The sequence below is a fragment of the Danio aesculapii genome, chromosome 16, assembly GCF_903798145.1.
Source record: "Danio aesculapii chromosome 16, fDanAes4.1, whole genome shotgun sequence".
In the NCBI taxonomy this organism is placed as follows: Eukaryota; Metazoa; Chordata; class Actinopteri; order Cypriniformes; family Danionidae; genus Danio; species Danio aesculapii.
The window spans coordinates 33,089,479-33,115,315 of record NC_079450.1 but is presented as its reverse complement, the minus strand read 5'-3'; the positions used below and the strand labels follow the sequence as shown (position 1 = coordinate 33,115,315).

Sequence of the window (25,837 nt, the reverse complement as noted above, 5' to 3'; positions counted from 1 at the left end):
CAACTGTACCTATTCAGGATGCTATTTATTAATGACTGATCGATTAATTGGCATCAATCTATTAAAAATGTATTGATGTCAATTAAGCACACAGTAGCCCCTTTCACACAGTGATACAGGAAAATGTTTGGAACAACTTTACTGGTGAATTCAAAAAAGCCCTGTTAACACAGGCAAGGACGTTCCAGAAGTTTTCCGGAGAAGACCCTTCACTCATCCATTTCAAAATGCCGGTAAATTCTGACATCATTAACTAGAAATGAGCTCTAAACGTCTAAGCTTGTGTTTGTAACCATAGAAGGGGTCGGGCTTTTGCTGATGGTTTCACTTTTATTTAAAGGTCACCTATGGTAAAAAATCTACTTTTCAAGCTGTTTGGACAGACATATGTGCATGTGTGGTGTATAGACTGTCATATTGGGGTGATATAAGCACACCCAGTGCTTTTTTTTAACAACATAAAAAACGGTGGACCAATTGGAGCTGTTTTCAAATCGACCGCGTAGGAGAGCGGTCCCCCCGCCCACCAATATTGATTGACAGGCGCGTCATCATATCCTCAGTTTGTTGATTCACGTCCGCCATTTTCAGCGTGAGTCGAAGCAATATCACTAAAGGAACACCCTTGCTCTATTTTTAGATGCAAGGCTCATTGAGCTCAACACAAGAGCAATATTCTCCACATTATCGCTCTAATCGGAATTATTGGTTGTATCTTTAGGTAGGTTTGCAAACATGTGTACTTCTCATTGAGTCTACCTTATACTTCAGCCGTTTGCATTTCTCGCGATCCCAGAAGCTCCCTGTGATCTTAACTAGCATGCGTTTTAGAATTCTAAACATAGGTTTCTATCAGGGTACACTCAAATCGACGGCTGGGGACCGCAGACCGCTGCAGAAACCTATGTTTAGAATTCAAAAATGCGTGGCGCGACGATTCGGGACACTTCATGCTTCTGGTGCGCCACAGAGAGTGTCTGGTGTCGAGCGGCGCATCCGGTGCCTCAGTCAAAGTTAATTCAGTGCGCGTGGTTATTAGTTTCTGTGTACAAGCTCGGCACTTGAAACTAGCACACACTTGGCTGTAAAACTGTACAAAGACACAAATGATTTTGTACTCTCTGCTTGGTCTGTGTCAGAGTCGTACATGTACGATTGAATGGTGATCCTCTCTCTCCTTCTCCGTCTGCCTGTCAGACTCTGTTGCAAACGCAGAGCGGGTGAGCACATGGCCCCACCCCCTTGTTACGTTACGAAGCCAAAACTAATTTACATTTGAAGCAACTGTGGACACGCCCCCAACATGACACTTTTTAACACATTATAATAAAAAAATCTGAATTGTGTTTTGAACTGAACCTAAACTGGCACACTCAGAAGAACCATAATATTAATATTAAATCATAAAAAAGAGGTAAACTATGTTCCTTTTAAAGCTTTAGCATTCATGCAGCTGCTTTGTCCAGGAGACATCCAAAGGCAGAAGTGTGAATTGCAGCTAAATGTTTACACATTTGACTACATTACAATTTCTGTGGATGGATAAGTATTGTGAACAACTTTGATGAAAACATATGGAGGAACCTTTTCGCATGTTGACTCAAGCAGCTGAACAGAGATTGTAGGTAAACAAACAGTGGTTGGTCATAAGCATTTTATCAATAATTTTTTACACAGTTGGCATTAAGAGTGAATATAGAAATGTCATCTGACTAACATCTAGCAGCTAAATGTGTCTGGAAAAAATATTTAAAGGCTTTTATTTTCATAAACAGCGTGGATGTGAATGTGTTTGAATGTTCTGATTGGCTGAAACAGACTTCTCACGCTCTTTCCGGCAATTCTCCTTCTGTGTTCAGCCGGGAACACTTCCCAAAAGACATTATAATTTGAACAGCATCTGTGCTTATGCTACTCTGTTTCTATTATTCCAGAGGTTTCCATAATCCTGGACCAGGCCGTATCCTGAGCAGCTGCTGTGGTGGTTATGGAGGAGTGGAGAGCACAAGATTCCTGTAAGACCCCAGTGACAGACGTGAACTTAAACTCTGACAACTGGACTGACACAGTTTCAATTTATTATAATCTTTTATGTGAAGCTGCTTTGACACAATCTACAAATGAAGGTGAATTGAATTGAATTTACACATAGCAGCATTCCGGCAAATTGCCTGTAATGTTACAACTTCTCTTTCCAGAAAATTGCCGGAACGAATTCACCGGTATTTTCAAAAAGGGTCTGTCCACACATGATGTTTTTTCGTAAAATTGCCGGTGTCTGAGTCTACTAGATCCTTACAGAGGTGCATCCAGCTCTGTGAGCTCATAAACTCCTCCATAAACAGCCTGGATGACGGAGGCTTTCAGCGGTTCTTCAGACTGAACCGAGCCCAGTTTGATGAACTATTGTCAGTGTCGGCTGGAGGATTTCCCCCGGGACACCAACAACAGGCGCTACGTCACAATCACGCCCCCACAAGAGCAAGCTCCTGATTGGTCAACACGGCGCGAATGTCCGCTTAAGTTCAGATTTTTGAACTCGAGCGATTCGCGTTAAACGCTCAATTCGCGCCGCGCCATTCTCGCATATCGCGCCATTTGTGCCGCGCTATTGCCACAATTTACGTCATTCGCACCGCAGGATGTCTATTCGCGCGTTTCCATTGACTTAACATGTAAATCACTTGCGCTTCACGCGTCTCCCCCGTCTGGTGTGAACACAGCATTAGGGTTCTGTTATACACCATTTTGAGGGATGTAAACAATAACAATGGTCCTAAAGTATTTCCTCTTACATTTTTTTATTTCCATATCTTACAAGAATCCAAAAAGGTCCACATATTGATAAATAATATTATGATAGCCGTATTATTGTAAAGTTGTGATTGAATTCCCTCTTTACGGTATGAAATAGTTAGACAACAAGCAGGAAATATTCATAGGCTAATGTCATCACCTCATTGAAATGGTATATAATGGTGCTCTAAACGCATAACTAATTAACGCTAGAACCATTAGGGGGCTTCCACACAGGTTATGCATCTTGTTGATATACACTGTGAACATCAGCTACGCTAATTATTTTCTTTATTCTCCATTTCCACCTGGGGATACTCTTCCCGAGGCCCTCAGACTATGCAGAGTCACTGATTCGATCCAAGACCAACGACGAGATGATACCAAGTTTTTTTATATCCTGGACCTGGCCGAATCCTGAGCAGCTACTGTGATGGTCATGGAAGAGTGGAGAACATGAGACTGATTCCTGTGACGCTCCAGAGACAGACGAGTCTTCGCTGAGGCCAGCTTCCAGCCTCCACCACTGAGACTGCAGCTCTGCACAAGACGTTTGGCCAGCGGAGAAATTAAAATGGTCGTGCCCAACTGAGCCTGGTTTCTCTCAAGGTTTTTTTTCTTCACTTCCGCCTTTAGTGAAGGTTTTTTTCCCTCTCCGCTGTCGCCACTGGCTTGCATGGTTCGGGATCTGTAGAGCTGCGCATCGTTGGATTTGCTCTTCAGTATTTGGACTCTCAGTAGTGATTATTAAACCACACTGAACTGAGCTCAACTGAACTGAACTTAAACACTACAAACTGAACTACACTGTTCCTATTTACTGTTACCTTTTATGTGAAGCTGCTTTGACACAATCTACATTGTATAAGCGCTATACAAATAAAGGTGAATTGAATTGAATTGAATTGAATTGAACCATAAAACGTCACTACAGCTAAAACCGCCAGTGCAGGTACATTTTACCCACACATGAATTCTGTTCATAAATAAAAAAAGACATTTATTACATTGTATTATGCTGCTGTGTAAACAAAGAAGCATGTGGAGTTATGAACTGATTATAGGTCTGTCCCAAATTGCATACTTATGCAGTATTCTACGCCATTTTTGTAGTATAAATAGTATAGGTAGTGCATTCATACTGAAATAGTGCACTTTAAATACCCGGATGATGCATTTACTCAACCGTTAAAAATAAATGTGGAATGATGGACGCACTCAATGGCTGCAGCTTTGCTCACATAGCGGAAGGGGCGGAGCTTTCGGGCACTGATGTTGGATTACTTTAAATATTTTGGATTGTGAAAGCAAAATTCTCCTGCGAGGTGTTATTTGGTAGTTTGGTCATTTATTTAATTAATTTGGCAACCGTCAAACGTAAACTGGGCAACGACACTACATTCATATACTGTTCTCTTAAATGTGTAAGTGCATAAGTACATTGTGCAGAAGTGCATAGTGTGCCATTTTGGATGCAGACTACGTCTATCATATTCACACAGTCACAGTCGCATATTACCTGTAATTGCTGTTTGGTTAAATTTGGTCTTGTTACTCACCACTCCCTCTGGATCCACCAGAAGCAGGTGTTTTGGTTGTCCGCCCTGTTGTCCGGTGAGGACGTACTGGCCTGGTGTGGTGCCTGACTCCCGCACCAGGAAGTCTCCATCCTTGGTCAGGAGTCTTTCGGCCTGCCTGCGGCTCAGAGGCCCGTGAAACCAGGGCTCGTTCTGCAGCTGCTCTGCCAGAGGAAGCGCCACTACACCCGACACACCGAGCGCTGCATCAAACGGCTCTGAAGACAGAGAGCAAAGCATCACTGGATGTTTAGAGCATTTACACTCTGTGAATCTACATCTGCAGCATTACTGAACTAGTACAAGTATAGTAAACCAAAGTATTGTTTTCAAAATAGGAAAAAACACAACATACTACCCTGCTCTACCACCTATGCATCTAGTGTAAAATTGATTATGTCCATAGTTTTTTTTAAATTAAATTATGTTTTATTGTTTTTATTAAATGTATGGTTTTGTAAAATAATACAAACCTGTACAAAAATGTGGGGTCAATATGATAAAAACAAACAAATCATTACTTTTATTTAGTAAGAATATATTAAATTAATAAAATATTGACAATGAAGATTTTTTATTGTTTCAAAGAATGTCAAATTTGTTTTATAAGTTTTTGATATATATTGTTTAATATAGCATGGCTTCAACAAATTAATACTATTACTCGCAGTTATATGAGGCCAGCAGGGGGCCCTCAACCTGAGTCCTAATGCCCCAACAAAGTGAAGAGGATCTATACTGTTAGTGAGCACCGAGGACGTTAAACCGAGGTTCTGACTCTCTGTGGTCATTAAAAATCCCATGGCACTTCTCGTAAAGAATCGAGGTGTAACTTGGGTGTCCCGGCCAAATTCACTCTATCGGCCCTTACCGATCATGGCCTCCCAATCATTCCTATCCACTGAAGTGGCTCTATCACTGTCTCTCCACTCCACCAATAGCTGGTGTGTGGTGAGCGCATTGGCGCATTGTGGCTGCCGTCGCATCATCCAAGTGGATGCTGCACACTGGTGGTGATGTGGAGATACCCCCCTCATTACTGTGAAGCGATTTGAGTGTATGGCCATACTCAATTATTGTGCTATATAAATACACATTACATTATATTAATAGTAAATACAATTTACTGTAATATGATAATAATAATAATTATAAAAATATTACAAAATTGAAAATTCACTAGAAGTTTTATACAGTTATCACTGGATAAATTACAATTTTATTAAAATAATTATCTTAAATGATTAAACAATTTCACCTCCAAATTTTTATGAACCCCAAACTTTTGAACAATGTACAGATGTAAATATTACATTTTATATTGCCACACACACACACACACACACACACGACCAAATAAAAATACATGAAAATAACTCAATTTTAAAAATTAAATCTACTGTTATATTCCTATATTCTATGTTGTTTATTATTGGATATGATGTTTAATATAGGGAAAAAATAATGCTGAAAACATGTATAATGTTCAACAGTATTTACTTCCAACTATGCAAACACAGCTATTTGATTGATTTGAACTTCAACAACTTTTTTTTTTCTGGTTTAGCAATTTTAGAATAAACATGACAATAGCACATGAATATAAACAATAAACAACAGGGATCAACAGTAAGGACTGCCCTATGGCCCGAGCCCAGTGTGCGAGACATTTGGGACAGTAGACAGAATCGTTAATGGCCCGATCAGGCTACTGCTGCCTTGTTATTAAAGTTTAATTTGGCTCAGACTGTATGTCAGTTGCGTGCAAATAAGGTGCTTTCATATCTAGATGTTTATTTTGGAACCTGACATTTTGCCCAGTTAGCGTGGTTCATTTGGCAGATGTGAATCCCACAATCGTGCTCGGACCCACGTCAAATCAATCGGTCCGAGATCGCCTGAATGAGATGGTCCCGGCTCGATTGAAACGAACTCTGGAGCGGATCGATTGTAGTGAGAAAAAGTAAGCAATACAATCCAACAAACTAACGAACCAGGCTATATCACAGTGTATTATGATTGTGTGATAGCCATATATACGGTTATAAAATTATTATTATAAAAAAGGGAGGGATGCCATCATTCCTACCGGCAAATGTGCCTTTCATGTCGAATATGAGAGTGAAAGAGAGCTGAGAGCTGTTTGTTCATTACAAAACTTGACCGAAATTACCATCTGATAATTTTTCCATATTTTAATCTTATAATATTCTGTATTAGGCTGACGGTGTTGTTCATTTCTGCACTGACACCTCAAAAGAAAGATCAATATCGATCTGCTTCATGATCAGACTGCAGTTTTGGTTTATTCACTATTTCTCTCTATAATTTAAGCCTACACTCACCGGCCACTATATTAGATACACCGTAATAGTACCAGGTTGGACCCCTTTGTGGTATAGATTCAACAAGGTAGTGGAAATATTTCTCAGACATTTTGGTCCATACTGACATGATAGCATCACACAGTTGCTGCAGATTTAGGCTCCACATCCATCATGTGAATCTCCCGTTCCACCACATCCCAAAGGTGCCCTGATGGATTGAGGTCTGGTGACTGTAGAGGCCATTTGAGTACAGTAAACTTATTGTCATGTTCAAGAAGCCAGTCTGAGATGATTCGATGACACTGTGGTCATAAAGGGATGGACATGGTCAGCAATAATACTCAGGTAGGCTGTGGTGTTGACACAATGCTCCGAAATCGAGACTCGTCAGACGAGGCAACGTTTTTCCAATCTTCTATTGTTCAATTTTGGTGAGCCTGTGCAAATTGTAGCCTCAGTTTCCTGATCTAAGCTGATAGGAGTGGCACCCGTTGTGATCCTCTGCTGCTGTAGCTTATCCACCTCAAGGTTGGACGTGTTGTGCATTCAGAGATGCTCTTCTGCATACCTTGGTTGTAACGAGTGGTTATTTGAGTTACTGTTGCCTTTCTATCAGCTGAAACCAGTCTGGCCATTCTCCTCTGACCTCAGGCATCAACAGGGCATTTGTGCCGACAGAACTGACGCTCACTGGATATTTTCTCTTTTTCAGACCGTTCTCTGTAAACCCTAGAGATGGTGGTGTGTAAAATCCCAGTAGATCAGCAGTTTCTGAAATACTCAAACCAGCCTAAATGCATTGAGTTGCTGGCATGTGATTGGCTGATTAGAAGTTTGCGTTAACAAGCAGTTGGACAGGTGTACCTAATAAAGTGGCCGGTGAGTATATAATGCATTATTCTAACGTTTTTTAGATTTTTTTTTATTTAAATAGATTGATTAATTTAATAGAAATAATTTTTTTTTTTACAAAACTTGACCACTGAAATGATGCATGAGAATGTCTTACCTCTCTGATTTATATTTGGTCATGATGTCTGTGGGTGTCAAAATTAAAAGTGCACATTTTTGCTTATATAATATATATATATATATATATATATATATATATAAAATTTTATTTTTTTTTATAATTATTTTTCTTTTTTCAAATTTAGTTGTTAAATTACATCACAATATTTAAATTGTCAGTTGTATTTAAAGAAAGGTTATGCTGAATAAAAAGTGTATGTATACAATTATGTTTGGCTTTTGACACATTATTTAAAATAAGTGGCAAAGAAATAGCTATTAACTTATATATATAATTATATAATTATATATTTTTTGGTGGGGCCAGTGAAAATTTCGGCAGGGCAAGTAAAAATCTGAACCACTGGCCTGATCGGGAACCTTGTACAAAAAAAAAAAATCATTAAAATATTACAAAAAAGTCACCAAGCATCCATCACTCACTCATGTCAAATGCGTCTCTATGAGCATTCCCATTGGCTGCTGCTGATGCTGGGAGGCGGGGTTTATCCACATTAACGTATGAGGGGTCGTCAAACAAGACTCCATCCTTAACACCCACTAAATAAAGAAAAAACAAAAGAAAAACAAAGGTGAAGTTAAAGTGAGTTAACCTTCAGGTGAGTGCACTTAAGCGGTGCCGTTCTATTGTCAGCAATGCCGCTGATCCAGAAGGCACCTCTCAAAGGAGCTGTGTAATAGATTTGGGCAGCGTCCAACAAAGAGAGCAATGAACAGTAGCAGAAAAAGCGCTGACTCACTCCGCACAATGACAGTCTCGGCGGAGAGGGAAATTAAACCAGGAGAAGTGTGACTATATGATGGACAAATACTGTGTGGCGGTGTGAAATGACTAGGACAGGGATTATTGTTGTGTGTAAATCTGACCTGGTAGTGGAGGAAGAGGCTGCTTGTGAATGTCGTTCTGGCTCGGCTGTCCGTAGGGCTGTGGAGATAAAGTGCAGTAGAGTGGTGACATATTTATTCAGTGTGGGTGTTTCATGAATGAACAAAGCAATTGATATCATTTATACACTGAATCATGCTTCTTGTTCCCTGACGTCTCTCTCTTTAGAAACCAAAGAATACGTAAGTTGAGTTTTAGTTTCTAGTTTGGGACTAATTTGGGGAATTTTTAGCCTTTTAAGAGCCAGCAACACTGATTTCAGGATGTTAAAGCAACAACAGTCTGCATGTTTTTGAAAATAGGCTCATTTTACAACTCTCGTAGAGATTTCTTGAAACTATTCAGCTACTCTCTGGGTCTGGCGGGAGCACTTTAAGCTTAGCATAAATATTTGAATCAAATTAGCAGATTAGCATCTTGCTAAAAAAAGTTTTGATAAATTATCTATTTAAAGGTTGACGCTTCTGTTGTTACACCATGTACTATACAGACAGAAAATGAAAAGTTGCTATTTTATATGGCTAGGAAATATATTCTCATTGCTGCGTAATAATCAAGGAACTTTTCTACTGTACCATGATCGTTGCAGGTGTAATGAAATTACAGAGTGCCTGAAAGTTGGCTAACTTCTGTGTATTTCTGATAAAAATAGATCTATCTGCACCATCTGTATCTTCAGGATCTGCACCAAAATAAATATGCTGTGAATTATCTCTCACAAATGTCAACATGGTTGCAAGGCGCGGTCTTAGTAAATGGTCACACTGGTTATATTGACGGAAGTTAGTTGAGTTTCAGGTGCTGCGTAATATTATATCACATATCTATATATACAGGGTGGGCCATTTATATGGATACACCTTAATAAAATGCGAATGGTTGGTGATATTAACGTCCTGTTTGTGGCATATTAGTATATGTGAGGGGGCTTATGAAAGAATAACGTTACATGAAAACCAAGTTTTTCTTGTGAAATTCCCAATAAATTTGATGTGTCACATGACCCTCTTCCTATTGAAAAACCAAAAGTTGGATCCAAGATGGTGACTTCAAAATGGCCACCATGGTCACCACCCATTTATGCTTTTGCTTTTGGCTTTTTAATCTACTTTTAGATTCTACTTTGCAAGAATTCTTCGATTTGAAGTTGGAGTGAACCCAACATAGGGTTCCTTTATATGTTTCGTGAGGAGTGTAACAAGAAATCTACTGTGTTGTTTAAATCAATGCATCGATTTTTATATAAGTAAAGAATATTAACATATTTTTACAGATATTTTAATTTATTTTGATAAAATCAAACTCAGTACACCCTGAATACATGAATGAAACATTTGCTAAATTTTATTTCTCATATAAACCTATTATTATGATAATCTTTAATGTATTAAGACAGTGATACTAGAGGATTACATTTATACACTGTTAGATCAAAACATGCATGTATGTATATTCTGTCCTTTCAGTCTTAAAGGGACAGTTTACCCAAAACTAAAAATTCTGTCATCCTTTCCTCATCATTCTCTTGTCACAAATCTATTTAAAGTTTCTTTTTTTCTTTTTTTAAAGTTACTGTATTTTCTTTCTGAAGATACTTTGAAAAATGTTGAAAACCTGCAACCATTGACTTTCATAGTGTTGGTTTTTCCAAATGAAAGCCAATGGTTGCAGGTTTTTACTATTTTCCAAAATATGATCTTTTGTGTTCAAATAAATGTTTGAAACCACTTCAGAAATAGAAAATAGTGAGAAAATTTTTATTTTTGGTTGAACTATCCCTTTAACGAGGTCATTGATTGCGATTTCTTTTTTTTAGTAACACTTTAGTTTAGGTTAATTAGCTAGCTAGCTAGTTAGTTTGTTACTTAGTAACTGGCAAAACGTTTCTTCAATGTGCACTAGGTGGCCAACAAATAAGAACACACTGGGTCAGCAAAGCACTCATAAGATGTTGTAAATTTCTGAGGGAGAAGTTTCATAGAACCACAAAGAGAAAATCAATGTGACTTTTTAATAATTGCTAAAACATGTTAATGCCAGCAGAAATTAGGACAATGGAGGATTTATCACTAAAAGAAACCATTCTGATAAACTTATTTATGTAAATCACTAAAACAAGCGTCTCACCAGCGTGGCTCCTGTACTGTGTCCGGGACGGGTCCTCATGTCCACCAACCCACCAGGAGGAGGCTGTTTGCCAGGGAAGTTGTTGTAATACGGCACCTCTGGCGGAGGAGCCAGATCTTCTTCCTCTTCCTCCCACGCCGACCCATCAAATGGAGCCATGCTATGAGACGGTGACAGATAAAGAAGATCAATATCATATTATTACCGTATGTTTACATGGACATGCTGTTTGAGAGATCCTAAATGATGTACTTCTTTGTTGTGAAACCAGCAGGAAGAAACACACGCTTGGGGAAATGACAGTGGGAACAGCAAACAAATGGATCAGATTAACTTCCAAAACTAACTTTATGAATTCTTGTCTTTTTAAATTCCTACAAATTCTTTAAACAAAATACATTTCCTTCTTGCAACCCAGTTCACCCAAATATGAACATTCTTTCCCCATTTAATCATCCTTTACTTGTTTCACACCTTTATGAGTTTCTTTCTTGTGTTAAACACAAAAGAAGATATTTTGAAAAATGCCGGAAACCTGTAACCATTGACTTCCATAGTATTTGTTTTTCCTACCTCGGATGGTAGGACAGTTTTTCAACAGTCTTAAAAATATCTTCATTTATATTGAAGAAAAACTCAAAAAAGCTTGGAACCATTTGAGGGAAAGTAAACAGGAGTAAATTTTCATTTTTGGGTGAACTATCTCTGTAAATATTCATTTATTTCAGTAATTAGTTTTATTTTTAAAATCATTTATTTTGTTTTTAACTTTACTTTTAGTACTTTTGTAATTAATAATCCTGAAATTAGGGCAAACATAATACATTTCTTCCTGTTAAACATCATATTACTGTTAAACAGTGTAGGTATGCATTTCAAAATATATATCCATATCAACACTGACATATTTTTCAGGCTTGTGTATTAAAAACTCTTGAATGACATTCAGAAACAATGCTTCTGTTCAACAAGCCTTGTAAAATGCATGGTGTGTGCACACACGTACACATACAGGATATTAAGGGGATTTCCGAAGACCCTAGGGAGATACTGTCATTAATCAATGTACACACACTCATCTAAACACACTGACATTAATGTAAATATTTGCACTTTTTGTCCAAAAAAAGACAATTACCGGTCATGGGGGGTGACCACTTTGGGTGGGTTCTTCAGGTATTGTTTAAAGCGGAGCTCGAAAGCCTGACCGATGGTGCTGATGACCTCCTGAGCCAAGCCTTCAGAGCACTCCAGGATATGACACGCTACAACACAGGATAGAAGATATTATATATCAAGACTGAACAAGTAGACATTCCTTCCATCAAATGAATGGTTCAATTAAAAATATCCAGTCCTTCTAAACCTTTTCGTTCAGCAATCCAGTACTTAAAGAGGGTCATGAACTAATAAATCAAAATTTCCTAAACAACATTCAGTAATTTTTACAACTAAAACAGTTTATGCTGAAGCCAGCCTCCTAAGTTGACAGGTTGTGCAATAATGAGCCAGTTTATTACATAATGTTTTATAAACACCACTTCTATTGAAGATCTGCTTCTACATCACTGCCTGTTAAGCTCCACCCACCAATTTTGAGTTGTAGGTAAATAACAAAAGATGAAAAAATAAAGATGAATGAAGAATAAAGTCGCTTTGTTTTTCTGCAGATTTGTTCACAAACATCGCACAATTCAATTTGGATTTTTTAAAAAGATCTAAAGTGACCAAATCTTTTTTTATTGAATTTCACAAAAATTGCACCACATTCATAACTATAGATCTTTACACAATATCTCAAGCAGATGTGAGAACATGAGAAAAGATCGACTAATACCAACTGGTTAAATATGAAATGAAACTGTTCTCAAAATACAAGGTCTCAAAATCTTTTAAATGGAGCCTTACATGGATTATCTGAGCTTTAAACATTAGCTATAACTAGGCCCACACGGAATCTTCGCGCACAGAATTTTGAAGATTTTCAGCCCATCATTAATTCTGTTTATTTACTTGAGTAAATGTTTGTAAATCTCTATTTATTCAGTTTTTAAATTAATTACAGTAATATTATTGACTAATATGAAAATGTTCATCTGATTTATGTACAATGCAGTTTGTATATTTTCTGTCATTTAGTAGATCTATTACATGAGAGATTTGCTTTGTTTACCAAATAAAGTGAATCTAATTGGATTTGCATTTTAAACATTAAATACAAGTTAAAAAGATATTCTTTTTTATTTCACATATTAAGGTTTTAGTTATGACACTCCAAAAATAATTCCGCAGAAATCTGCAGATTTTTACCAAAATTCTTAGCAGAAATAGCAAAAAACGTCCACAGATTCCGTCTGGCCCTAGCTATAACTATGAATAGAATTTTTTATTGAACTTTAAATATGCCATGAAATTTTCTACCAAAAATATTTAAAGACAATGTTGATATAGTGCCTTGCCATATCAGCCTAGAAAATAGCAAGTTATCATTTTTGTCGGTCTTAGTAGCTAATACAGAAGTGTCAAGCTTTAAATAGGATAATTATCAAAACTCTTTGATCATTTTCAAACGACATGCAAATGGTCTTATCTGATTCAAAGATCTGTGCTAAGCTAAGCTAAAAGGGCTCCCACCAGCCAGACCCAGAGATCGGCTGAATGTAATTGAATAATGGTAAAACTCAACTGTTTAACTCTGAAAAAGGGCTCCTTTAAATTATGATAATTAAAATCTTTGAGTTAGTTTACCATAAATGAAAATTATGTTATTAATAATTACTCATCCTCATGTCACTTCAAACCGCTTAGACCTGTTTGAATTTTTTTGGAAAACAAATGAACATATTTTAGATGAAATCTAAGAGCTCCCTCATCTTCCATAGACAGCAACAGTCCAGAGATGTTCAAACTTCAGAAAAATATCAAAACCATCCTCAAAACAGACCATTTGCTCAATCAGAATGTCATCAAGCTACGAGAATACTGTAGTGTGTATGTGTACTATCATATGATGGTTTTAAATGACTGTGGATACAGTGTGTGGATTGCAAGTTCTCACGATTTACATTTTGTGATCATATCTCTATTTTGTTTTGTCCAAATATTACTCGTAGCTTGAAACAGATGAAAATATGCCCGAATTATGCTGCATTACTATGGAGGTCCTAGTGTAGCTGCCATTGCTACTGTCTCCGCACAGGTTATGTGACTGAAAACTATCAATAGGGTGCTTGGTCGCTCTGTTGACATCAAAGTTATAATAGTTTGGGATTTTTCATTGGTTTTAAGTTTTATTTCGTTTTGACTTTTTTTTTCAAATTCAAGTTCAGATCTTTAACGTGAACCTGATCTTTTTTACGACAATCTTCCCAATTTTCGACACAACACATCAAAAACATGTAGTCAGCAATCATAATTTCAGTCGGTTAAAACATCACCATGATCTGAAAAATTTCTTACAGTCAAATTTTGCAGCCCAACTAAAGCATGATTCACTTATTTAAATTCCATTACGTCTTTTTGTTATGAAATAAACGTACATTTCGCCAGATCCTCTCATTTAAGCATTCGGTTTACCCAACCATTACTGGAATCAAATGTGTTAAATGAATACTTTTAAGTGTCTTGTCATGTCCAGCCGTTATTTTCTAGCAAAACCGAGAATGACTTGAGGAGGACCGGCTTGATCTGGCCAATGGCATCAGGATTACAGACTTTGAGTTGGCGTACGGGTCAAACACCTGGCAGCGCGAAGTAAATAGATTTACTTCTAAAAGGCTTACAATCTGTATTAAACACGTTACAAAGATGAAAACGAAGGATGTTTTTGCTATAATTTTAGTTACAGCATCAGTACAGCTTCAGTTAGATCTAGTTTTTTTTTAATTTTTCATAAAACTCTTGTTTTTACTTTTATATTTCAGTTAACGAAAATTATTTTAAATTTTAGTTTTCATTTTTTCATTCGTTTTCGTTAACTATAATAACCTTGGCTGACATATAATACCTCGGATGTACCTGTTCTTTGTTTAAAACAGAGGAAGTCGCATGCAGGCATCCAGGGGCATGTACAAATACAGTGCTTGTGAACATGCGCAATATACTGACACTGAGGAGAAGAAACTTTTGAATAAAGTTGCTATTTTGGTTTTATGTGAGCACAAAAGTGTTCTTGTTTTCTGCACTTTGAACAAGTCTGGAATATTGCTGTCTATGGAGGATGAGGGAGCTCTCCAATTTCACCTAAAATAACTAAATGTTAACTCCAAAGACGAATCAGGGGCTCAGGGTGAGTAATTAGTAATCATTTTATTTTAATTACCAAATAATAAAAATGGCAATTCATGACCACTTTAAGATTCATTCTAATAGAATCGGTGATTTCCATTACACTTATCGATGTGATTAAACTCAAGTGTTCAAGGCATCATAGCTTGTTTGTACCTCTCTGATTGACGGGGTCTTTGGCGACGTAGGCAACATACTCCGCTGTGTCCTGTGGAGAAACAGAGAGAAAGGGATGGAGAGGAAGAAAGGAAAAATGAACAGGAGGACATTAAGAGAAATTAGAGAACAGACACAAAGAACGGAGGGATTAGCAGAAGAGAGCAAGTTGTTTAGTAGAGGCGTCTGTTCACTGAAGGGCAGAAAGCAGAAGAGGAAACAGTGGGAGAAAAGAGCAGATGAGAGCAGACAGCAGGACGAGACGACGAATGAGCGAAGATGACAGAATGAGAGTGAAGCTGAGAGAAGGTCATGAGGAATCCAAATGTAGGAGGGGATGCATCCATTAACCAACTGACAGATTCATCTTATTTATATATTAGGACTGTTCGATATAAATTAATTAATTTAAATTAAATGAAATTATTCATTAAGTTTCCTTCGGCTTAGTACCTTATACACGGTTAAAGTCAGAATTATTAGCCCCCCGAATTATTGGTCCATGTTTATTTTTTCCCAAATTTCTGTTTAACGGAGAGCAGATTTGTTCAACACATTTGTAAACATAATAGTTTTAATAACTCATCTCTAATAACTGATTTGTTTTATCTTGGCCATGATGACAGTATATAATATTTTGACTAGATATTTTTCAACACACTTCTATACAGTTTATAGTGACATTTAAAGGCTTAACTAGGTTAATTAGGTTAACTAGGCAGGTTAGGGTAATTAGGCAAGTTATTGTAAAACGATAGTTCGTTCTGTAGACTATCGAAAAAAATATATAGCTTAAAGGGGCATTCACATTTATACACTATGGACAATTTAGTTCATCTCACCTATATTGACCTATAGTCAGTTCACCTATAGCACATGCCTTTGAACTGTGGGGGAAACCTGAGCACACGGAGGAAGCCCATGTGGTTAAATTAAATTAAATTAAATTAAATTAAATTAAATTAAATTAAATTAAATTAAATTAAATTAAATTAAATTAAATTAAATTAAATTAAATTAAATTAAATTAAATTAAATTAAATTAAATTAAAGATATTTTGAAGTTATTTTGCGATATTTTTATTGTATACATAAATACAAAATATATATATAAAATACAAAAACATCCAAAACAAAAATATTAACATATATTTATTTTCCTAGAGAATTTGTATTAGATAAATATTTTATTTATGGATTGATATAGAAGTACAATTACACACTGATATATATTCATGCATGTGTGCACATACTCTATGGCCAATTTTAGCTATCCCAATTCACCTATACCACATGTCTTTGGACTTGTGGGGGAAACTGGAGCACCCGGAGGAAACCCACGCAAACACGGGAAAAACATGCAAACTCCACACAGAAATGCCAACTGACCCAGCCGAGACTCGAACCTTCTTGCTGTGAGGTGATCGTGTTACCCACTGCGCCACCATGACACATTATGATGCTTTCTAAACTTTTTGTATTAGAACTGCTAGTGACAAAATTAACAAACTATTCGCTAATGTCAATGTCACTTATTTAATAATCCTTTACCAAACCAAACATATTTTTACATATATTTTACAACCGTTTAATAACTATTGGCCAGTGATAAACATCCCCAATAGAGTCAGAAGCAGAAGCAGAAGCAGACAGACATATGGAGAGACTGTGTGACTCACTGGATCTCCTCCTGATGCAAAAGAGATGGACTGCATGTGATGGTTGGCGATAATCTGTAAAGAGAGAGGGATGGAGAAGAGGACAATGTGACAAAAACAATGAATGGGATGAAGAATGAGCAAACACGGCAGAAGACGGGATGGACGGAGTAATAGACAAGGGGAGAAATGATGCGGTGAGACTGCGGTCAAACATCCGAGGAACAGAGCAGTTATGTAAAACTCTGCAAGCTTTAGATTCATTAAGATAAAGGCATTTCAGCAGAGCAATTACTCCAGTCATCTGCCTTGCTGAGCAGTACAAATGCTGATAAACCTTACCCCGCTAATACCAAACACCCTGGCCAATAATTCAACAATTATTAGCAAGCAAAAAAAAAAAATGTAAACAAGCCAGAGGAAATCTGTTCCTGCCGACAACGCCAACTTTTACATCGTCTACTGGGTCTCTGGGTAACAAGCGTATTTAGTTAAATGCTGACAATTTTCTGGAGATTAGCCCCATGGAAAAACCAATTGCTACTTTAAACTATTGCTACTTTCAGAACGAGAGACCCGTGAGTGCTTCAATTCATTTTCCAACATGTGTCTAGTTTCACTTTCACTTTAAAATAATTTGTTTTTACTGAAACAATAAAATAAATAGATATGAATATGCTTTTTTTTGTTTAATTCTCTGTCAGATTCGATAACATTTTGACATGTAAGGAGATGATGATGCGGAATGTGTTTTTTAATCATCACACATACAGTAGAAAATGGTAAATAGCGATTTACAGATATTTTGGAAAAGGCTCTGTTCACATAACGTGTTTTAACAGCTATTTACTGCTGATTTACCTGTAAAAACTGTGTGTAAATGAGGCTACTGTTTAAAAAATGTGTCAAAAATGTCTTTTTGCGTCTGGCCATTAAACACTGGCAAAGGAGTCTTACTGAATCTTGATTGAAAGTGCAAAAGTACAATAAAACCAAGTAATTTTCCATTAATAATACTTCCATTTTTTAAGAAAGACTTAACAGGCTCATTGGAAATACATGCCTACATTTGTATGAAACTGTGCAAAAACATACTTAAACATACATTTCACTGCAGTTTCTAAGTAAAACGAACGGTACAGGCTAATATGACGCCAACGTTTATTCCTTTTCACACTAATGATAGTTACAGGGACAAATTATCAACAAATACAAGAAGATTTTTGTGCAGTTCTATGAACAATCTCAAATAAATACCCCAAAACAAATAAATGATGCCCATTATTTGTAGTCGAATACAATTGTCTCCATTTTTTGGCGTAGTCAGTTTGCTCACATTGTACGGTGTTGTACTTGTGATGAAGAGTGCTCGGGTTGGAGTCTGCTGAAGCACAGTTCCACAAAAGAGATTAAAGCAATGTCAAATCAAGGTAAAGCTATGTGGTCGAGGCACATTTTTCTATTATGTTTGCTTTTGAAAACACAGTTGGTTTAGGGAATTCCTAGGTGATCTGCACAACAAGTCACACGTTCAAATGGATATGTGAAGTCTTATAAACTAATTTGATATGATTGATCGTGGCTGGTCTCTCATTCGTAGTCATCGATAAACCAATCAGGGGTGCGTTTCCCAAACAACGACATAACTCACGGCTGAACTATCATAGTACGATGCATTAATTGAAAAAAGAACAATGTAGTGATGAGTCTTTCCCAAAACCCATAGTTGCTCTGTCGCAGATTCGTCGTTTGAACCACGTTAGTTATAACGTAAAACGCCCATAATGATGCTTTAAACGAGGTGGAGTAACAACTTCTTTAGAGAAGAACCCCAGAATTTCCTTGTGCAGATTATATTGTTTTACACAAACCCGCATTTACAATAAAATCCAATAGTTTTGTTAACAACATGCACTTGCTTTCCATATTAATTTGAAATATATGTAAATGCTTCCTTTACAAATATAATTGAGAACATTACATTTTCTATTCTATTCCACAATATTCTATTCTAAAACATAAAATCACTTACAAAAGCTAACACGCATTCTAATATCATATATAAAGCATCTGAATAAATGATGAGGCTATTTAGTAAGAAATGAAATTTAATATTTATTAGAAAATGAAAAAAAATCATACTTTAATAATAATATTAATGATGATGATGATAATGATGATTATTATTATTATTATTAAGTAGGATATTGTTTATTTATTTATTTATTTTTTAAAGTCTACTTTTACAATTTGACACATGAAAACCTCTGCAGAAATATTCTAACTAGCAGGCCCATGCCATATACAGTACAGATATTAAATAAATAACCTACTATAAATTACAAGCATTAACGTATGCTATGCTGTTTGTTTTCCCAAGCTTTTGGAGACGTAATTCCACCTTTAAATAATATGTCACCTACAGCTTTCGCCTGTGTTTCAAATGACATCAATGTTTTCAAAGTGCACTGCGAAGGGAGAGCATTGATTAATCCAAAACTACAATAAATAGAAAATTTCATCTTACTTCTCTTATCTTTATTTTTGAAGAATACCCCCAACAACCCCATCTCCCCTTTTTTCTCCTTTACCAGGGGGAGCTCTCGAGAACTACCTGATCTCATACCCCCTTATATGTCAATTGACTAAGTAAGAGCCCTGGGCTCAATTATATACGAGCTCCGGGTTCTCTCCCAGGACAGCATGCCAAACCTGCTAATAGTATCGAGCAATATCTAAGTGTAAACTTTTGAAGTAAAAGAAGATTGTGTATTTGAACGTACAAAAAAAAAAAAAAAAAAACCCTAATTAAAGCATTTCAGATTCGCAAAAATAGTTGACAGCACCCTCTAGTGGATTTGTCATCGGAAATGTGCAACAAAACAAAGCCGGAGCAATGCATTTTATAAACTGTAGGCAGAGCCATGCATTTCCAATAAGCCTGGGTTGGAAAATAGGCAAATTTAGATTTGTATTTTGGCATGTTAGGTCACTGTATAACTAGCAAATTCCAGCCAAACCCAAAAATTAACCATCTTGAATTAAATCACATACAAGAACTTCTGCGAAGGCTGCGAACCGTAAGATTCACTTTTTAAACATTCTGAGAAATGATTTACTCCGAGGAAGAGAAGGCATAATTCAGTCCAGCTCCCCTGCTGTGAGGAGCATCAGAACGATGCAGAGCGCTTTTATCATTACATGCGGCTAACAGTGAATTTCACACGGGATGAAAGGCACCGTATCGCTGTGTGAGCGTGTTTGACGTCTAACCTGTTTACAGTCGATGGCCATTAGGTTCAGACTGCTGGTGGACACGGTGAGGGTGATTGTCATTCCAGCAAACTGGAGATTACTCTTCCCTAAGATGGAGGACAGACAGCGAGAGGAGGGCTGGAGACAGACAAACAGAGAAACGCCGTTAATTACAGCAGACAGAAGATTTTAAAAAGACCAGCTAAATAATTCAAGACGAAAAAAATGAAAGCTCAATATTTCATGAAAAGAGACTTCAATGGAATGTAGGGAACATCTTCACCTCATAGGCAAAAGCTGCATTTTTTGGCACAATGGATCAAAAAGAAGTGTATATAAGGTAAAATGTTGAAAAATATTGACATCAGATTTGATTAAATATTTAATGTGATGCACAGTGTTGGACAATAATGCATTACTAGTAATGCGTTACAGTAACGACGTTACTTTTGACAGTAACTAATACTGTAACGCATTACTTTTTAAACATAGTAATTCTGTTATCGATACAATCTGATGCGTTTGTCCGTTATTTAGTAAATGTTTTAATTTTGGCTGCAGTCTAGCCCACATCTACCTGTTTACAGCAGCGATGCATTGTAGGATTGGTGGATGCCAACCGACAACTGTAAAGAAGACACGTCAAGCGAAAGCAGAGGTCAAATGCCTGCGAGGTATATCAAGTGTGCACGCAAGAGAGACCGAGTGCGCATGTGAGAGACTGGGTGCACACAAGAAAGGAAGGTGAGCTTGCGAGAGGACCGAATACGCGCGAGGTAGCCCGAGTGTGTGCGCGAGTGGGACCGAGAGACTAATAAACGTTACTATTATTAATTATTACTACTACTATGTTTGTTGTTTCAAATAAATAAGCACACATTTGTTATATGTATAACAAAATTGATTAGTTTAGTAAACACAGTGACACATTTCTGTTATATTTCAGATCTGTTATTTAAATGTATAGTGTTGTATTGCTCAGAAAAAAATGCTGTGATTTATTTTTTATTGTTTACATATTTTTATAGCTGTTATACTACAGCAGATTTTACCCTTTGAATATACACAGCTTACTTTCCATAAGTTGTTGATGTACCACGTTTAATTTGTGGTTATTTTGAAAACTGCTCATAGATTTCATTTTTGAGCAGCTGTTATGTTGTTGTTTAAAATGTATAAAATTGATGGTTGTCTATTCACCTTATTCTCCACGTATGAGCGGGCGCAGCCATTTGAATCTTTTTTGGCTGGAGACTTCCGGTCTCGTTCACTTCCAATCATTTTTAGACGTTAAAAACAGCTCGTTCTGCTGCTTCATGTTGCAAACTGATATTGTCTTATTATATTTTTCTATTTTGTCTGTATAATCATGGACACATTTGTTAGTAGAGCAAGTAGTTTGACCGTTTTCTGCCGTTTATTATTCCTTGTCATTTCTCCCATAGCGAGCTGAATTGGAAGTTCTAAAACAATCGCAAAAACGAGCGCACTTCCGCATTGAAGAATAAGGTCAATATTAGCAGTTTTACAAGATTGATTCTGAATTCAGATTACTTTCATTTATTTATTTGCTAAAGGTTTTGTGTTTGTTGTATATTATAGCTAGTTTTCATAATCAATCTGTGAAGGAACATGTTTAAGAATTAAACAATAACTTTTATGATGCTAAAGTAACTTTAGTTTTCCATGTAGCACTGAAGTGACGTTATAAGGGCCTTAATGGGAGCATTAAAAATGTTCTTTGCAAAAGAAACTCAAAAATTACTTTTAACAGTAATGCATTACTTTTTGGTGTAAGTAATCAATAAAGTAATTGAGTTTTGAATGAAGTAACTAGTAACTGTTGCTAGTTACTATTTTTCAGTAACTAGCACAACACTGGTGATGCATCACAGATAATTTCTGTTATAGTGCCGTACTACCTAGAACTATTACTGACCCTAGTATAGCACATTTTTAACCTGCAGATTAATCACAATGCTTAACAATAATAGAGTGAAAGAGAGTTTTACCATTTCTTTTTAAAATAGGTTTGTAATCTAAAGATGCAGTGTGACAATATGTGGAAGCTAGTTTGTGTGTTCGAGTCAATGGGGAGAAGAAGAATAACTTAAAAAGTCTCATGTGTCATTCAAGTTAACAATAACGATAACAGTAATGTATGATGATGATGGACAAAACTCTTATGCTCGGTTCACACCAAATGTGAATTTAATAGGGATGCACTGAAATGAAAATTCTGGGCCAAATCCCAAAATTGTATGTGAACTTGCATGAAAACCTAAACCAAAAATGCATTATATTTAATATAAGCATTTTTGTAAATTTATCTCAATAACTTAAATTAACCAAATTTTATAGAAAGAGTTGAAAGAGAATGTGTCATTTTACAAGCATTGCTATGACAGCACAGTAGCGCTATTGCCAGCAGCAGGAACAAGTATACAGCATAGAATAGTCCCGACGGTGCAATATTTCAGCGAACTTCATCATGCTGTCCTGCTGAGCATGTGTAGTACATGCATAGATAAGTTTTCATTCATGAGCAGAATATTCACAAAATGGAATACTGCAGTGTACGTGCATGCAAATCAACAGTTTGCTCTGCTGCTCTTGCACTTTGATCATCACAGCAACAAACTGCCCTTCCACAACCACTGAAATGAGTGTGAAAGCCATAGTGTGCTTAACACTACTGTTTCTGAAAATGCCATTAGCCATGTTTCCATCTAAAGATGCGAATTAAATCATGCGCAAAGCAGCATTATCGCGTAAAAGACATGCGAATAAAGCAGCGTTTCCATCCAATGAGTAAAAGAGAACAAAATCGTCACTTCCTGATTACCTGGTGCCAAATATCAACAGTAAAAAATGAGGTAAGAGAAGCTGCTTGAATCTTTTCTTCATTTAATAAATGACTTGCGCCTCAGAAGATGATGCAAACACGTAATGAACATAGTGGTAGCGATTGAAGGCATGCGACGTGGAGCACAGACGCACTGGACAATTTTGAAGGTAATTAATAATATAATAACACTAACACTGAAACGGTAAAGGCATTTTAGAATGATCAAAACAACATTTCAGATGTTTTACAGTGTGCTCAGCCTGCTGGTTTGGCCATTCACACACATTTTATAATCACATGATCTCTTATAACAAAATCACATCACCTTTTTTAATGCGCATACCGGAATTTGTTAAGTAAAAGTGTTTCTATTGTAGTTTATGCGGCTATATTCTTATCGAATAAAATTTTATCCATCTCGTTATGCGCACAGGGTTTTTATGCGCATTTTCAAAATTGATGTTTTTTTATCCACATATCCAAAATGTGCATAAAAATAGGTGAATGGAAACATAGCTACTGTTAGCCAATCATTTTTGAAGTATTTGCACAAGTAAATTATTCATCCATTTGCATTGACTTTGTATGAAGAGTCGAATTTCCACAGATAAGTGTCAACGACTCAGTATGTGCAACGTGTTTGCTACGAACATGCAGAGTTTACCTCAAATCGCAAAAAATTGCTTGATTTGAGCAATGCACATGGTCCCTTCACATTAGGTGTGAACCCAGTATTACAGTGTGTCAGCACTATGGCATGAGAATACTTGAGCAAGGTTGTGGGAATGACGGAACTGAAAGCAGGTATACTGTACTATACAAAATAATGTATTGCTTTGTTGTAAAATTCCACCTACTATTAATTTTTTGTCAGCAGCCCAATATTATATTCAAACATTAGACATAAAAGCTTGCATTTCCATCAAAAAGGAAAGCATTTGCACAAGATATTTGAAATAATTTGTGAAAAAGACTCCAGTGGCATATTGTGGCGCACTGTCATGTCCTACTTAGTGGCATATTGTGGTTGAATGGTCAGATACGCAAACAATAATTTAGTAATTTCTGTATCCACATTGAATGCAAACAGTGTCTCAAAAACTACATTATGGCCCAAACTGTGAGTTTTGTGAACTGTTTAACCACTATCAATTCTGCAAACCGTGAGAAACTGACATGTCTTAAACATAACAAGCACATTACCATGGCTTCTTATTCACACATTCACCCTGTATGCAAATCAGAGGTCCTGTACTTGGCAACCTCTGAAATCAGCCATAAACCAAATACCACACTCTGACGAGTGCGCATGCATGCATACGTATGTGTTTGATGTGTAACAGTAACAATTTTTACTGGCAACTGCTCAGGCTGTACTAGAATACTGCAAGGTTTGTGAGCTGTAAGCGTAACGAACACAAGTGTGAATAAAGTGCAAAATTGAAAGTGTGTGTCTGAGAAAGTAAGATAAGATAAAGCATTGGAAACCTTTCTCCTTCGCTGAGCTCCTTTGGCACCTGGTACCGCCTCACACACCACTGATATCGCCTCCCTGAAATACAGAACAAACGGTTATAAAATTACACACAGCGGCAGCAGCAGATAGTGAGGAGAACGTAATCAGATTGGTAGATGAGTTTCCATCACACTCGTTTTCATGCATTCCCAGATTTCATATGGTTGAGGTGGGGGGACTATTACATTAGACACATGCTCCAGTCATTCCAAGCAGATAAACACACAAACACACACACACAGGCACTAACAGCAAAGCATATACTATTGACAAATCTGTTATTCTTACCATGAAAATTTACATAAATAATTTATAAAAATAATAAACCAACTAACGACGTTTAAAAAAACAACAATAAAATATATTTCAAAATAAAAAACAAAACTAAATATTTAAAAGTCGGCGCCAGTGGTATAGTGGTTAGTGCGTCGACACATGAACCCCAGTGCTCACGGCGACCCGAGTTCGATTTCCGCCTCGTGGTCCTACTACACTACTAGTTTAGAAATTAATGAATGCATAGTAATTGTGATAACTGTGAAACCGTGATTATTCCTCCAACTATAATTTATCAACAAATCCAACAGGGTTTGGTTGTTTTTTTATGTAATTTAATTTAATTTAGTAAATAACTTTATATTACATTACAATATTGTGGTTCTTATTTTAAATGTTTTATTTTTTTTTATATATATTTTATTGTTGTTTTTCTAAATGTTGTTAGTTGTTTTTGTTATTTATATTAATGATATTTTCGTGGTAACAATGACAGATTTGTAACTTATTACTGCTCAGCAACCAAATAATACAGCACAAAAAGATAATAAAAAACAAACAATAGAGCATTTCTCTTTGGACATAAAAAAGGTTAAAAGAATTTTGGCATTTAAATATAAGTAATACTTTTACACTGAAAATAAATTTCAGAACAATAAATAAATAAATAAAAATATTAAATATTAAAAAAATTGTATTGTCTAATGTAAATCTAAGCTACATATTAGCTAAGTATTTCCCTTAAACAAAACAAATGTAGTCAAAGGCTCTGTCTGAAAGGCACTTTTAATCTTCTTTGGTATTGTTTTTTTTTTATTTTGGAGTAAAAATGTGTATATTCTATACAAAGTATAAAGCTGATCTCTCAGTTCTTGCCACATGACTTGTGCCTGGAACTTGGTGCGCCTGGAAAGCTGCTCCCACGTATGCCTCCATTGCAAATAACGAACTTGCACATGCATAAGATGCAGTATGTGAACGGTTCTTAGCGTCAGCCATAGTTAATCCAATTTGAGTATTATGCCAAGTTCAGACTGCAGAATTTTTAAAGTAGTCACCTCTCAGCTGTGTTCACACTGCATGACTATCTGGGGTA

At 36.4% G+C, this 25,837-nt stretch overlaps 1 protein-coding gene across 3 annotated transcripts in view; it reads right to left on the bottom strand.

The window, feature by feature from the left end:
* shc1 (SHC (Src homology 2 domain containing) transforming protein 1) overlaps positions 1-25,837 on the bottom strand; it is a 76,985-nt gene that overhangs the window by 2,664 nt on the left and 48,484 nt on the right. For all 3 annotated transcript variants that reach the window (XM_056475796.1, XM_056475798.1, XM_056475799.1), the window contains 9 exons: positions 24,438-24,501; positions 20,120-20,239; positions 16,868-16,921; positions 15,189-15,240; positions 11,884-12,010; positions 10,746-10,905; positions 8,600-8,657; positions 8,156-8,272; positions 4,356-4,591 (listed from right to left, as the gene is read on the bottom strand). In XM_056475796.1, the coding sequence (XP_056331771.1) occupies positions 4,356-4,591; positions 8,156-8,272; positions 8,600-8,657; positions 10,746-10,905; positions 11,884-12,010; positions 15,189-15,240; positions 16,868-16,921; positions 20,120-20,239; positions 24,438-24,501 (988 nt within the window). The remainder of the gene's footprint in view (positions 1-4,355; positions 4,592-8,155; positions 8,273-8,599; positions 8,658-10,745; positions 10,906-11,883; positions 12,011-15,188; positions 15,241-16,867; positions 16,922-20,119; positions 20,240-24,437; positions 24,502-25,837) is intronic.